Source organism: Nerophis lumbriciformis, linkage group LG03 (genome assembly GCF_033978685.3).
Source record: "Nerophis lumbriciformis linkage group LG03, RoL_Nlum_v2.1, whole genome shotgun sequence".
Lineage (NCBI taxonomy): Eukaryota > Metazoa > Chordata > Actinopteri > Syngnathiformes > Syngnathidae > Nerophis > Nerophis lumbriciformis.
Window position 1 is genome coordinate 13940001 of NC_084550.2, and position 16682 is coordinate 13956682.

General features: G+C 38.9%; 1 protein-coding gene across 1 annotated transcript in view; it reads right to left on the minus strand.

Moving 5' to 3' along the window:
• The window catches only part of LOC133579537 (xenotropic and polytropic retrovirus receptor 1 homolog), a 72364-nt gene that overhangs the window by 23567 nt on the left and 32115 nt on the right, over positions 1-16682 (minus strand). The window contains exons 10-12 of the mRNA XM_061934031.1: positions 5362-5541; positions 5097-5262; positions 4823-5017 (exon numbers count right to left, since the gene is read on the minus strand). Coding sequence (XP_061790015.1) covers positions 4823-5017; positions 5097-5262; positions 5362-5541 — 541 coding nt within the window. The remainder of the gene's footprint in view (positions 1-4822; positions 5018-5096; positions 5263-5361; positions 5542-16682) is intronic.

Sequence of the window (16682 nt, forward strand, 5' to 3'; positions counted from 1 at the left end):
CTTGGAGCCAAGCTATGTCGACAGAAATGGGAGTGCATACCCAAAATCAACTGGAAAAAGACATCCCTGGCCAGCTTGACCAAACGGACCAATTTCCATCGAGTGAATCATGTGAAACTTTCGCACCATTTCCGAAGTTTGCAGACATGTCAATGGACAGATAAGACTCTGACAAGAGTATGTCCTCATGATTTAGCAGGTGGATTTGAGGATGAAATGCTGCAGCATGAGCAAATGTTAAGTTAACACAAAGCATGAACAAACTACTACTACTCGTACTGAAACAATCAACTATGTGCTAACATACATGTAACTAGAACTTCAGATACAAAGTAGAGTGTTCCCTTACCACTTCACATCATTTACTGCGATCTCAGTACTTTGCAGATTTTACAGCAGCTTTGAGTAGGATCAAGTTTCATGTTGGTGTATAAAGTGTTTTAGGAGCACAGGAAGTGTCAATAGGTGTGTAATGAAAGCTGTGTGGAGGGCTTATAAGGTGTTCAATGCATATAATATTTAAATCATGAAATAAATAGCTTCCCTACTAGTGGAAATTTACCTACCACATGTAACCCAAGCGATAATTGAGGAGAAGTGTACAAGGCAGTCTGGATGGCGACACCCCCTAACACTAGAAGTGATATCCAAATTATAGGTGCTGGTACCCGGATTCTTAATTCAAGTCAAACAAGTGCACTTCTGTTAAGCTTGATGAGTCAGCGTTAACAAGTGGCGTGCATCAACGATGGCAGTTACTGGTATCCATACTGATCTTAGTATTTTCATCAAGAGTAGAAAACAGTTTCATTCCATCAATAAAAATGTTGGTGTGATCGGAGATGCAGGCTTGTCAGGTGGTAAAAGAACACGGAGTGCCATTTCACAGTTTTCGGGTTTTCCGTTACAAATATTCCCGTACTATAAGTCGCTAGTTTTTCCCAACACTTTGAACCCTGCGATTTATACAACACCATGGCTAATCAATGAATTTTTCAGTGTTCACAGGCTTCACATGCCGCCAATTGATTTATCCTTGTCACATCAGACAAATGAAATTGCTCACATTAAATCATACGCATGTACACAATCATTCAATCAGCCATTATACACTCACCCTCATTAGAGACACACCGAAATACACAAGACACAGTCCCAAAGGCGATCGACCTGGCCATCACGTAAATCGAACAGAATGAAGTCACAAGCCCAGAAGTGTAAGCGCAAATTAGGCAGAAAAAAAGAAGACGACCCCAGCAGCCACGTGTAAGAGAGAAGGACGAAGACCGTGCTCAACAACCTTTCCGGTAGACTACTTTATGCCGTGTTACAGGCACTGTCTTTTGTTTATTTTGTGCATGAACACAAGTGCCTGTGTAAATATTTCATGTTTCACCTGCGGCTTAATACATGTACAAAATAAAATGTGTCTCTTTGCTGAAAAGCATCCCCAAAGCATGATGTTTCCACCCCCGTGTTTCACTGTAGGTTTGGTGTTCCTGGGATTATACTCATCCTTCTTTTTCCTCCAAACCCGACGAGTGGAGTTTATACCAAAAAGCTCTATTTTGGTCTCATCTGACCACATGACTTTCTCCCATGACTCCTCTGAATCATCCAGATGGCAATTTGCAAACTTCAGACGGGCCTGGACATGGGCTGACTTGAGTGAAGTGAAGTGAATTATATATATAAGCAGGGGAACCTTCTGTGCGATGCATGATTTTAAACCACTACACCGTAGTGTTGTACTGACAGTAGCCTTGGAAACAATGGTCCCAGGTCTCTTCGGGTCATTCACCAGCTCCTGCCGTGTAGTTCTGGGCTGATTCCTCACTTTTCTTATCATGAGTGATACCCCACGAGGAGAGATCTTACATGGAGCCCCAGTCCGAGGTAGATTAGCAGTCATGTTTAGCTTCTTCCATTTTCTAACAATTGCTGCAACATATGATCTATTCTCACCAAGCTGCTTCCCAATTGTACAATAGCCTTTTCCAGCTTTGTGGAGCTCTACAATTTTGTCTCTGGTATTTTTTGACAGCTTTTTGGTCTAGCCCATGGTTGCAGTTGGACCTTGACTGACTGTGGGCTGCACATGTGACTTTAATGAGCTCAAAGGGGTGGTGATTAGTTGTGGGTAAAGGTGTACTTTTTTAAGGTAGACTTTGAGAGCCATAATTCTTGCTGATTCTCATGTGTGCAAATACTTATGAACCCCAGTAACATACAATTAAATCATTAAAAAAATCATTCAAAGTGATTTCCGGTTTTTCAAATACGTTTGTGGATTGATGTTCCACTGTATTTATATCAGTTACATTTTTAGAATATAATACGTACTCGTGCTTCGTTTGCAGAGAGCTAATTTGTGTCATATCGCTCCCATAGTACCCTGCTAGCATTAGCCGGTGCTGACCAGGTATGTTAGCGCAACGTTAACAATGGTGATAAACACCACGCTGAACTAATTTAGCGGTTAAATGTTCTATTTATTTGAAGCAGTACCTTGTTAGACCTCTCGTTGACAATGATACAAAGTCCACCTTCGTGTGTGTAAACCCTGCTCTGAAGTCACGGTCGGCCATGAACAGTATAATCACTTGATCTAGAAGGTTGAGCAAGGCATGTTGTTGTTTAGCCACTTTTCTGTCAGACAAACTTAAAGTTAAAGTACCAATGATTGTCACACACACACAAAGTGTGGTGAAATTTGTCCTCTGCATTTGACCCATCCCCTTGTTCACCCCCTGGGAGGTGAGGAGAGCAGTGGGCAGCAGCAGTGGCCGCGCCCGGGAATCATTTTTGGTTATTTAACCCCCAATTCCAACCCTTGATGCTGAGTGCCAAGCAGGGAGGTAATGGGTCCCATTTTTATAGTCTTTGGTATGACTCGGCCGGGGTTTGAACTTACAACCTACCGATCTCAGGGCGGACACTCTAACCACTAGGCCACTGAGTAGTGCCAAGCATTTCCTGATATGTCTTGAAAAACCCAGCACTTAGCGTAGTTGGGCCATTTTGTTGGCCAGGGAGCAACATGCAAGCCTTTAGTATAGTTCTAACCTTTTCTGCAAAGAAAAACACCACTTCCCGGAATGTCGCCGTGCTTTGTATCACCACTCCTTTGTCCTAAGTAGCGGTAGTGTGCTCAGAGCACTTTTGAGTTGGAATGTAAAAGTAACGGTTGCTGAACTCTCTTTAAAATCGATGATTTCAGCAAAGATCTACTTCGTACACTTTTTTCTGCAGACTTTAGAGCGTTTTCTCCAGTACTCTGGAGAAAACGCCGGCAACAGAGATGCTACCTCAGTAGAAGCATTTAAGTCCCATCTTAAAACTAATTTGTATACTCTAGCCTTTAAATAAGACTTCTTTTTAGACCAGTTGATCTACCGTCTCCCTTTTCCGCTTTGCCCCCCTCTCCGTAGGAGGCACTAGCTGTTCCAAGTCGGGACCATTCCTCTATGCAACAGTTGGTGACGTCTCTGTCGCAGTCTGCAGGTCATGCAAGATGATCCCCTGCTGGTCTCCCAATGGACTGGACTTTCACATTATTAATCGTATCCACTCGGCATCTATTGCACCGGTCACCCATCTGCAGTCCCTTGGATGTTGTTGTGGCTTGTGCAGCCCTTTGAGACATTTGTGATTAAGGGCTTTATAAGTCAACTTTGATTGATTGATTTTTCCGCCTATCTCGCTCAAGATTTAGCCAACGGCAAATCTACCAGTCCTTGTGTTCACTAGCAAATGTCTATTGGGCTGCGAGCATAGGCCCCTCTTGCCAACGTTGGGCCATCATACTACCACCGACGAGTCTGTTTCAGACTGTTTATGAGTTGAAACATGCACAAAGGTGGTCTGCTGTGGGTCATTTTGTAGGACTTTGGCCATGCTCCTACTATTCCAACTTGCACAAAGAAGTAGATAGCAATTGTGCGATTGTGTTGGCCTTCTGTGCCCCCCCCCCCCCCACCCAAAAAAAAAAAGTTAGCGTGCGACCCTTAGCATGCTAAAGTTAGCCAATGTTAACAGTTAGCATTTGTCACCTACGAAGTCATATGACTGAGTTGTATGGCAACAAACATGGATTAAAATGTTAACTTGCTAATGTTAACATGCTAGCATGCTAATGTTACCGTGTTAACAGTTAGCATTTGTCACATACAAAGTCATATGACTGAGTTAACTTGCTAATGTCAACATGCTAGCATGCTAATGTTACCGTGTTAACAGTTAGAATTTGTCAAGTACCAAGCTATATGACTGACTCGGAGCACTGCTACAAAATTACCTAAACAAGTTAGCATGTTAACATTAGAACTAGTATCTCCTCCATGCTTTTCACACTGCAAGGACACGCACTAAATCTTGCACACAGCAAGTATTATTGCATAAACTGTAAACTGTACTACCTAAGGAACTTCTGTGGGTTGCAGACATCTTCTCGTGCTACTTCTAGTGGTGAGGGCACTGACAAAATGCAAAAATGACAAAAATTCAGCCGGAGAGAATAAGGACAGGGCAATAGTCTATGGCCAATACCCGCAGCTATCAGTCTTTATATGGGCTGTCTTGCTATTGCCCAAGTGTGGTTGACCTGAAGTTACATTATAATAATCATGTCTTCTTAGTCTTTGAAAAAAAAAGTAAACTAAGCATTTACTCTGATTATTTTCCCCCCCAAAAAATGGGCCATTTATAGCATAACGTATTCTAGTAATTATTATATAACTAAAATTATAGAAATTATGTTATGATTGTGCATCTTTTTCCGACTGTGCGTTCTCTATTTTAGACTGAGTAGAACTGATTATACCTTTATGTGTGCTGTAGAGGGCAGCAAAAGTTACAACAAAGAAGGAAGTAGAGTATTTCCCAGCATTAACCAGGTGAGGGAAGGCCCTTTTGGTGTCCCGGTAACGACGAAGGCACTGGATGAATCTGAACCAAGCAGGAAGACAGTGAATCACCGCACGGACGCCATAGGAGTAGGAATTACACACATCGTTACCTGGATAGGAGTGACAATTGAATTTGGTCACAATACATTTTTTTATCAACAAAATTTGTTTTTGAGATAACAGCCTCACCTTCACCCCTGATTAGCCCATCGTGTTTTTTCCAGTCAAGTTCAAAACTGTAAAAACAGATCATGTACTCCATATCCAGCAGAACAACCCCCAAAGAGTTCAACTGGTCAGCCAACCAGAAGTCGGCAAAGCCAACACGATGGAATGGAGCAGTCATCACTCGGAACTGTGGAAGTGAGTAAAATACTGTCACTTTATAGGTAAACTTGCTTATTTATTTCCTTCCGATTCCACATTGAGAGATTGTATGTGTGCAGGATATTACCAGGAGTTTGAGAAGCCAGAAGCGTGACTTATAGTAGCAGGTCTTGAATGGGTTGATGAGGAAGATGAGGAAGAAGCCATAAAGAGCCAAAGGATTGACCTGCATTGGCACCGGAATGCTGTCACTAAACAGACATGATAGCAGGCTGACACACCACAACACCCCCAAAAGGCCTGCAATCTGAAGACAACAAAGGAAAATTAGTCAGAAATACTTTCACCAGTTGATAATCATTGTATTACTTTTATTATTGAAGTTCATTTGTACGTGTGCACCTCACACTACACTGATATATCAATCGAGGATCCTAATTGTGCTCAAGCGTTTGCATGCGAATTAAACCTGAGTGCAAATTGTGTATTATTTTATGACAAGGTTGTTTCTACTTTAAGCAAAAAGTAACACATTTGGGAAGTTTATGTTTTAGTATAGTCTGTTCTCTGGGAGGTACACGCATGTGTGGGATGAGCAACTTTGTGTGTGTCTAATAAAATAGAACTGTATTGTCACTGTTACAGGAACAATTAAAACGTCACATCTATTCACAATTACCTGCAGTGAATATAAAAAGTAGAATATCAAAGAAACACAATTATTTTAGAAGTGGGAATAATGCGCACATTTTTTAGTCCCCCGTCTTCTTTATGTACTTTTGGTATTGCACATGTTAAATGGAATTTTAACAAGAGTGTGCGTGTGCGTGTTCAACTCGATAAAGTTCTGCATGTGTTCTGATGTTCTGATGTGAACCCGACGGGCACTTTATATCTGAACTCTCTGTCTCGTCAAAACACTGCAGTCGTCAGGAACCCATAAGAGCAACAGCGCATTCTGGCCTTCATAATAAAAGCGCTGTGATCTTGTCTGAAAAAAAAGGATCACAGTAAAATAGCTTACATATTCACTGTGTTCTATGTTTATCTTGGTTTTGCTGTGATAAATAAGACAAAATGTGAGTTATATTCTGTATTGTTGAATTGATTAGAGAATTGTTTTAATTTACATTATTTCGTTTGAACTTGCATGTCACAAAATCCTTAAAGATGAAAAAAATGTATTGTTTTTAAACAGAATCTAGACCTTTTCAATTTTTTGCATTAAGGCTGACTGTTGCAACGCGTCGGACATTTTCTATTATCCAACATCAACCAACTCTTCCCTCAACCACAAGTCCATGACCCTCATTGCTCGCCTGCGACGGGAAGCATACGAGAGTCCGTGAACATTGCTCCAAATTACGGATTTTGTGTTGATTTATTGTGTATACAAAACCAAACATTGACATGTGCAAAGGTAAATGATAAAACAAGGTAGCAGCTAAAGAAGGACTTCCTGGTTCATCCACTCTGTATCACACAGGAAAAACCTACTGATTTGACTACTTCCGGTGCTGACGTAAAACAACCATGTGACCGCCGTCTCATATGCGACCAGAACAAATATACTACAGTACTAAGTAGAGGTGGGAATCTTTGGGCACCTCAAGGATCTACGATTCGACTAAACATCCATTTTTGACGCATCTTTATTTTATGTATATTGATGCAGTTTAACATTTATTTTTGTTTCACTAAATTAGCATTTATCACTTGCAACTTTAAAAACACAAGTCATTTGTAATAGTTGGTCAGATCTCTCGGTGAGGTGGCTCGCAGCCAGATTTTAGAACCGTCTGCATTACTTTATTGACAGTAAATAAAGCGATTATAGATTATTGACTAATCATTAATCATCACTAATTATTTACCAATCGATTCTACAATCGTCCATGTCCAAATTGCGATGCATCTAAAAATTGTTTATTTCCCCCACTTCTAGTAATAAAACTATAGGAGCCATAAACAGGTAGCATCTGCAGTAGGGGTGTCCATCTGTGGCCCGTGACTTGATTGTCTTTGGCCATAGGCACATTGCAAAAAACGAAAAACACCAGCAAAAATTGGTAAAACCTCAAGAAATAATGAGGAAAAAGCTAAAATGTTGACATCAGCCAATAATACCGACCCAAAGCTTTGTCTTAAAAAAGAAAAAATGTGTATACATATACGTGTGTGTATATATATATATATATATATATATATATATATATATATATATATATATATATATATATATATATATATATACTAGAGATGTCCGATAATGTCTTTTTTGCCGATATCCGATATTGTCCAACTCTTAATTACCGATTCCGATATCAACCGATGCCTAATTTTGTTGTGATGCCCCGCTGGATGCATTAAACAATGTAACAAGGTTTTCCAAAATAAATCAACTCAAGTTATGGAAAAAAAATGCCAACATGGCAATGCCATATTTATTATTGAAGTCACAAAGTGCATTATTTTTTTTTAACATGCCTCAAAACAGCAGCTTGGAATTTTGGACATGCTCTCCCTGAGAGAGCATGAGGAGGTTGAGGTGGGCGGGGGGGGGGGGGGGGGGTGTATATTGTAGCATCCCAGAAGAGTTAGTGCTGCAAGGGGTTCTGGGTATTTGTTCTGTTGTGTTACAGTGCTGATGTTCTCCCGAAATGTGTTTGTCATTCTTGTTTGCTGTGGGTTCACAGTGTGGCGCATATTTGTAACAGTGTTAAAGTTGTTTATACGGCCACCTTAACTGTGACCTGTATGGCTGTTGACCAAGTATGTCTTGCATTCACTTGTGTGTGTGAAAAGCCGTAGATATTATGTGATTGGGCCGGCACGCAAATGCAGTGCTTTTAAGGCACGCCCCCAATATTGTTGTTTGGATGGAAATCGGGAGAATGGTTGCCCCAGGAGATTTTCGGGAGGGCCACTGAAATTCGGGAGTCTCCCGGGAAAAACGGGACGGTTGGCAAGTATGACTGGGAGACGCAACTGCTCTGTACTTCGCCCTATGTCCGTGTACTACTCCGTACACAGCGTTTTATAAAGTCATAAATTTTACATTTTGAAACAGATACCGATCATTTCCGATAATACATTTTAAAGCATTTATCGGCCGATAATATCGGCAGTCCGATATTATCGGACATCTCTAATATATATATATATATATATATACATATATATATATATATATATATATATATATACATATATATATATACACACACACATATACATGTGTGTATATATATGTATATATATATATGTACCGGTATATATATATATATATATACTGTGTGTGTATATATATATATATATATATATATATATATATATATATATATATATATATATATATATATATATATATATATATATACTGTGTATATATATATATATATCCATCCATCCATCCATCCATCCATCCATTTTATACTGCTTGTCCCTTTTGGGGTCGCGGGGGGTGCTGGAGCCTATCTCAGCTGCATTCGGGGCGGAAGGCGGTGTACACCTTGGACATACATACATACATTTTATATATATATATATATATATATATATATATATATATATATATATATATATATACATATATATATATATATACATATATATACATATATATATACAGTATATATATATATATATATATATATATATATATATATATATATATATATATATATATATAAGCGGTAGAAAATGGATGGATGGATATGTGTGTGTGTGTGTGTGTGTATGTATATATATATATATATATATATCAGTGACGTGCAGTCACTAGAGGCAGGTGAGGCGGGGCCTCACCTGCCTTCATGGAAAGAAAAAAAATGTAAAAAGAAAAACAATTAATTAAATTGTTATATGTATCCAGTGATTATACTATAAAGTTATTTTCCATTTAACTTCACCGGTTTTAGATTATTTTTATTCAAAATCGCTGAATTTTCACATTTGCCGTTCAAATACTGAGAAGAGACGGTGCGGTGATCAGCAGCCAGTTGAGGCACGTCACTCAGTGCCTCAACATGGATTCCGGACTCGGCTAACTGCTGGCCTGCTGTGCAGTGAGACTGTATTGCTATATGAACTATATTATACATTTCCATAGTTTAGTTAGCTGAGGTATATAATGTACAGTGTATTTTGTCAACAACTGTATGTGTGTAACGTATTTCTTGTGCTGAGCGATCATAAAACGGCTGCAAAAGACATATATACATATATATATATATACGTATATCTATATATATATATATATATATGTTTATGTGTTAGAGATGCGCGGTTTGCGGGCACAACCGCGGAGTCCGCGGATTATCCGCGGATCGGGCGGATGAAATTAAAAAAAATTAGATTTTATCCGCGGGTCGGGTCGGGCGGTTGAAAAAAAAAAGAAAAGATTTTAAATAGATTCAGGCGGGTGGCAGTTAAACCAATTCGGAAATATATATACATAGTTAAATGTTGTTACCCACATACGAAAAACGAGCAGGCACCTGCTGCATATGCCACAACAGAAGAAGAAGAAAAAAAAGAGATGGACACTTTTACGGAGCGGAGAAGGGACGCCTCGCCGGGGTCCGGGACCGAGGCCCCTTCCCCCGAGAGGGCCCCACCGGGAGCCGTAGCTGAGGCGATCCGCGAGAAGGGCCCGACGCACGTCCAGGGTCACCACCGCGCGACACCCCGCCTCGTCCGCCTTCGCCGCGGCCGGCGTCACGCGCAGCAGGTAAGCAGCTTACCTGCCCGCCACCCCCGTGGCCGGGGGCTCGTAACAGGGGTCACTCCGCGCGCTCCGCCCGCGCAGCTTACCTGCCCGCCACCCCTGTTGCCGGGGGTGCGTAACAGGGGTCACTCCGCGCGCAGTGCGCTCACGAAAGGGGTGGGGCTCACCCTGGTTGATATAGACAGCAGGACGGTGGCCATGGAAGTCGGAACCCGCTAAGGAGTGTGTAACAACCCACCTGCCGAATCAACTAGCCCTGAAAAGGGATGGCGCTGGAGCGTCGGGCCCATACCCGGCCGTCGCCGGCAGCGAGACGCGCTCGGAGGTGCGCTCAGCGCGGCTCCCATATGATTGCGCACTGGTGGGCGTCTGGGCCGTGACAGCGTGGCACGCGAATGTCTGTGCTGCATTGGATCAGTCTCCTTTCTTTAACAGGCAAAAGCTTTATAACCTCACTAATGCCTTGCATCGTCTATATTAGATATATAACAACGGGCGGGTGCGGTTCTGATCAAATGTTACATCGGGTGGATGGCGGATGGTTGACGACTTTCTGATGCGGTTGCGGATGAAATAATTGCCTATCCGCGCATCTCTAATATGTGTATATATATATGTATAACAACATCATCTGGCACAACCCCCCATACAGCAAAAACGTCTCAACTAACATTGGCCACAAATTCCTCAGTCTAATTGACAAACACTACCCCAAAGGCAACACCCTAAGAAAAGTATTCAACAAGAACAACATTAAATTGAGCTACAGCTGTATGAACAATATACGACAAATTATCTCAAACCACAACAAAACAATTGCAAATGAGCCGTCGGCCCCCGGACAGAGCGACCCCAAAACCAACAAAGGCTGCAACTGACGCAAGAAACCTGATTGCCCTCTCAACGGGGGGTGCTTACAAACATCAGTTGTTTACCAATCTAAGGTAACACGCAAGGACATTAACACATCCGACACATATGTAGGATTAACCGAGGGAGAGTTTAAAACCAGATGGAACAATCACAAGGCTTCTTTCAGGAACCAAAACCTGCGGAATACCACAGAACTCAGCAAACACATTTGGGACCTCAAAGACAATAATGTTGAATATTCAATAACATGGCAAATTCTTGCATCCAGCACACCTTACAATAGTGGTAATAAAAGATGCAACCTATGCTTGAAAGAGAAACTGTTTATTATATACCGTCCAGACCTGTCATCCCTCAACAAGCGCAGCAAAATTGTATCAGCATGCCGCCACAGACGGAAACACCTCCTAGGTAACACATGAGCCAATCACCACGCCCCTACGCCAGCCTGTACCCACCCACTCTGTGTCCTATATAAACCATGGTATGTGAATGCTCCCATTAAAATCTCCTGATGATTGAGGGAACCCCTCATGAAACAGGCCTGTAGAGATGAAGTAGTCTTGTGATTTTTTTTCCCACACATACATATATTGCGCTCTACTACGGTATCGAGCACTATTTTTTGGATAACCTTATTAAGACATATATATGTATATATATATATATATGTGTATATATATATATATATGTGTATATATATATATATATGTATATATATATATATATGTATATATATATGTATATATATATATGTATATGTATATATATATATATATATATATATATATATATATATATATATATATATATATATATATATATATATATATATATATACATATGCACACCATAGTTGATGCAGGGGTAAATCTTGCTTTGGTTTTTGGCTGAGACCAGGGATCTTGGGCTCGAAGAGATTGGTGACCACTGTGCTAGGGTACTTTTCCCCTATTTCGTTTCTTCGATGGAATTAAGTCCCAGCAACTGTCCTCAAAAGTGAAGCTGTTAAGCCTTAAGCAGCTTAGTCCTGCTGTACTGCAAACATGCCACTGCTCTACCATTCAATAAAGTAGAGGCAAGAACACACACAAAAACAAAGAAACTGCTAAAAGTTGAAGAGCACCGGGTCACGGTGTCTGTTTGCATCACTATTTTGGCTAATACAGTGTGCCATACATAATGTCCTTACCTGTGCCAAATCAATTACAATCTCTAGATGTACTACAAACTACAATATAGTTGTAATAATGTACTGCATTAATATTAAAGAGCAGTATTTCCTGCGAGTTGCTTCAGTGTCAACCACACCACCGGCACAGAAACAGTATATAGACAAAGTTTAGCTGGCAGATTTGGATAAAATTACAATTGAATTAGTTTTCACACATCTTTGTTTTTCTGTTGTTAGCTAGCTAGCTAACTTCTTCCAGATGTCCGACATGCATCTAACTATAAATGTCAACATTATGTATTTGCTGAAAAAAATATTTATGGTTGTTTATCAAAATATAACTATAGATGTCTACATTAGGGATGTCCCGATCCGATATTTGGATCGGATCGGCCGCCAATATTCGCAAAGAAATGCGTATCGGCAAGGCATGGGAAAATGCCGATCCAGATCCAGTTTAAAAAAAAACTCCGGTCCGTGTTTTCCAACGCACCGATTTAAATAATACATTCCACTTTTCTGCTGTTCCCTAAGTTCCGTTCCGCATTTTCCAGCACACCTTCAGCACATCCACAGGTCTGTGGATTCTAACGCAGTTGCTTTTAGCTGCTGGCATTACACGACAGGCTCTTCTCACTCTTTCCTGTGTCTCCCTCTTACAGACAGCGAGCGCACCTTCTTACAAACGTCACATACTGTCACGTCATACGTCACATACGTATACGCCCTCTCCCAGCAGAAAGCGAGGTAGCAGCATGGCTAACGTTAGCTGTGATGCTAGCGCAGCCGTTAAGGTGCGCGCCTGCTTTAAGCGTCCTCTGCGCACGGCAAATCTATGCCACGCACAAAATCAAATAAAAAAATAAGCGCATAACAATTTTCAACACAGTTTTCGTCATCATTGTTCAAATATTGTAAGGTCTGTCGAGACGCTTATCTCCATTCGGTGCCACACGTCCACACCATCGCCGAGGCAAACATTTCCACGTCAACACCGTATGAAAAAAATAGTGATTTTTTTTTAGTTGTGATTTCCCTCTCTGCATGAAAGTTTAAAAGTAGCATATATTAATGCAGTATGAAGAAGAATGTTTTAATGTAGACATGCAAGCCTTGAAAGAAAATTTTGAAAATCAAGACTACATTTCCTGCAAATGGGTGCATTTCTACCCTATATTTTAACTTTAGATTTATTCTCATATCAAACTCTTTTAGTTGTCTTTTTGACACTTACATCCGGCGCCCCCCTCCACACCCTGGATTATAAATAATGTAAATAATTCAATGTGATTATCTTGTGTGATGACTGTATTATGATGATAGTATATATCTGATAGTATATATCTGTATCATGAATCAATTTAAGTGGACCCCTGGAAAAACTTATTGGGGTGTTACCATTTAGTGGTCAATTGTACGGAATATGTACTTCACTGTGCAACCTACTAATAAAAGTCTCAATCAATCAATCAAAACACAGAATCATCATACTGATGTGATTATATGCATCAAGTGTTCATTCAAGGCTAAGGCAAAATATCGAGATATATATCGTGTATCGCAATATGGCCTTAAAATATCGCAATATTAAAAAAAGGCCATATCGCCCAGCCCTAGTTTCAATGATGCCATTTCTGTTTGTCATGTATAATTTTGTCTATTTTGTGTTTATCCTTGTATAAACAGGTCAGTTTCTTGTTACCAACCATTGTGTATTATTCAAACTCCCCTAATTCAGCTGGCTAGTTGTTATCAAGAGTACTAAAACCCTTTTCAACATGAGTCTGACAACTAAGTAGGCTAAATAACTTTAAACTTTAATACATGCTCGGATAGGCCATAATCGGTCAGTATCGGTATCGGTCAGTATCGGTATCGGATCGGAAGTGCAAAAACAATATCGGTATCGGATCGGAAGTGCAAAAACCTGGATCGGGACATCCCTAGTCTACATTAAGTATGTGCTGAAAGATTAATGTATAATTGTTTATCAAAAAATAACTATAAACGTCAACATTGCGAATGTGCTGAAAGATTCATTTATTATTGTTTAACCAAATATATCTATAGATGTCAACATTGTGTATGTGCAGAAAGATTAATTTATGATGGTTAATCAAAATATAACTATAGATGTCAACATTGTGTATGTGCAGAAAGATTAATTTATGATGGTTAATCAAAATATAACTATAGATGTCTACATTAAGTATATATGAAAGATAAATATATGATTGTTTATCAAAATATAACTATACATGTCAACATTGCGAATGTGCTGAAAGATTAATTTTTGATTGTTAATCAAAATATAACTATAGATGTCTACATTATGTATGTGCTGAAAGATTCATTTATGATTGTTTATCAAAATTTAACTATAGATGTCAACATAGTGTATGTGCTGAAAGATTAATTTATGATTGTTTTTCAAAATATAACTATGGATGTCAACATTGTGTATGTGCTGAAAGATTAATTTATTATTGTTTATCCAAATATAACTATAGATGTCAACATTGTGTATGTGCTGAAAGATTCATTTATGATTGTTTATCAAAATATAACTATAGAAGTCTACATTGCGTATGTGCTGAAAGATTCATTTATAATTGTTTATCAAAATTTAACTATAGATGTCAACATAGTGTATGTGCTGAAAGATTAATTTATGATTGTTTTTCAAAATATAACTATGGATGTCAACATTGTGTATGTGCTGAAAGATTAATGTATTATTGTTTATCCAAATATAACTATAGATGTCAACATTGTGTATGTGCTGAAAGATTAATGTATTATTGTTTATCCAAATATAACTATAGATGTCAACATTGTGTATGTGCTGAAAGATTCATTTCTGATTGTTTATCAAAATATAATTATAGATGTCTACATTGCGTTTGTGCTGAAAGATTAATTTATAATTCCATCCATCCATCCATTTTCTACCGCTTATTCCTTTTGGGGTCGCGGGGGGCGCTGGAGCCTATCTCAGCTACAATCGGGCGGAAGGCGGGGTACACCCTGGACAAGTCGCCACCTCATCGCAGGGCCAACACAGATAGACAGACAACATTCACACTCACATCCACACACTAGGGCCAATTTAGTGTTGCCAATCAACCTATCCCCAGGTGCATGTCTTTGGAGGTGGGAGGAAGCCGGAGTACCCGGAGGGAACCCACGCAGTCACGGGGAGAACATGCAAACTCCACACAGAAAGATCCCGAGCCCGGGATTGAACCCAAGACTACTCAGGACCTTCGTATTGTGAGGCAGATGCACTAACCCCTCTGCCACCGTGAAGCCCTAATTTATAATTGTTTATCAAAATATAACTATAGATGTCTACATTATGTATGTGCTGAAAGATTAATTTATGATTGTTAATCAAAATATAACTATAGATGTCTACATTATGTATGTGCTGAAAGATTCATTTATGATTGTTTATCAAAATTTAACTATAGATGTCAACATAGTGTATGTGCTGAAAGATTAATTTATTATTGTTTATCCAAATATAACTATAGATGTCAACATTGTGTATGTGCTGAAATATTCATTTCTGATTGTTTATCAAAATATAACTATAGATGTCTACATTATGTATGTGCTGAAAGATTAATGTGTGATTGTTTATCAAAATATAACTATAGATGTCAACATTATGTATGTGCTGATGGATTAATTTATGATTGTTTATCAAAATATAACTATAGATGTCAACATTGTGTATGTGCTGAAAGATTAATGTATTATTATTTATCCAAATATAACTATAGATATCAACATTGTGTATGTGCTGAAAGATTCATTTATTATTGTTTATCAAAATATAACTATAGATGTCAACATTGAGTATGTGCTGAAAGATTCATTTATGATTCTTTATCAAAATACAACTACAGATGTCCACACTGTGTATGTGCTGAAAGATTCATTTATGATTGTTTATCAAAATATAACTAGAAATGTCAACATTGTGTATGTGCTGAAATATTCATTTATGGTTGTTTATCAAAATATAACTATAGATGTCAACATTGTGTATGTGCTGAAAGATTAATTTATGATTGTTTATCAAAATATAACTATAGATGTTAACATTGTGTATGTGCTGAAAGATTCATTTCTGATTGTTTATCAAAATATACTGTAACTATAGATGTCAACATTGTGTATGTGCTGAAAGATTCATTTATGATTGTTGTCTTTGGGGAGAACTTGACTCTCTTAAATTTTGCTCACATTTAGATTTGTTTTGGGCTCGCCGAGTTGTTTTGTAAAACCTTGCACTATTCTACCTTTTTTGATTACCTCTCGAGGAACTCTGAAGAAACGTTTATCCTTTTCGCAATTTGACAATTCGTACAGCCGAAAACAACACAAGCATAGGGCACTTTTTATTCGAGAATGTAGCCATTGCTAGCTTTCAGTGGTCATCAACTATGTGGAGTGAACGATACCTGGTCTCGGCCATGAACCAATGCAAGATGTACTCCACCATACACATTTTGTCAAATGGCTTAAAATAGTCAAGTACATTTAGAGACAAATCTCTGTGCTATTGTATCTGAAAGAAAAAGTGCTTGTCAATATGGTATTTTTTCTGTTTGTGTATGAACTCTGTCTTGTCTTGATATGGAAAAAACATGTATGCATATTT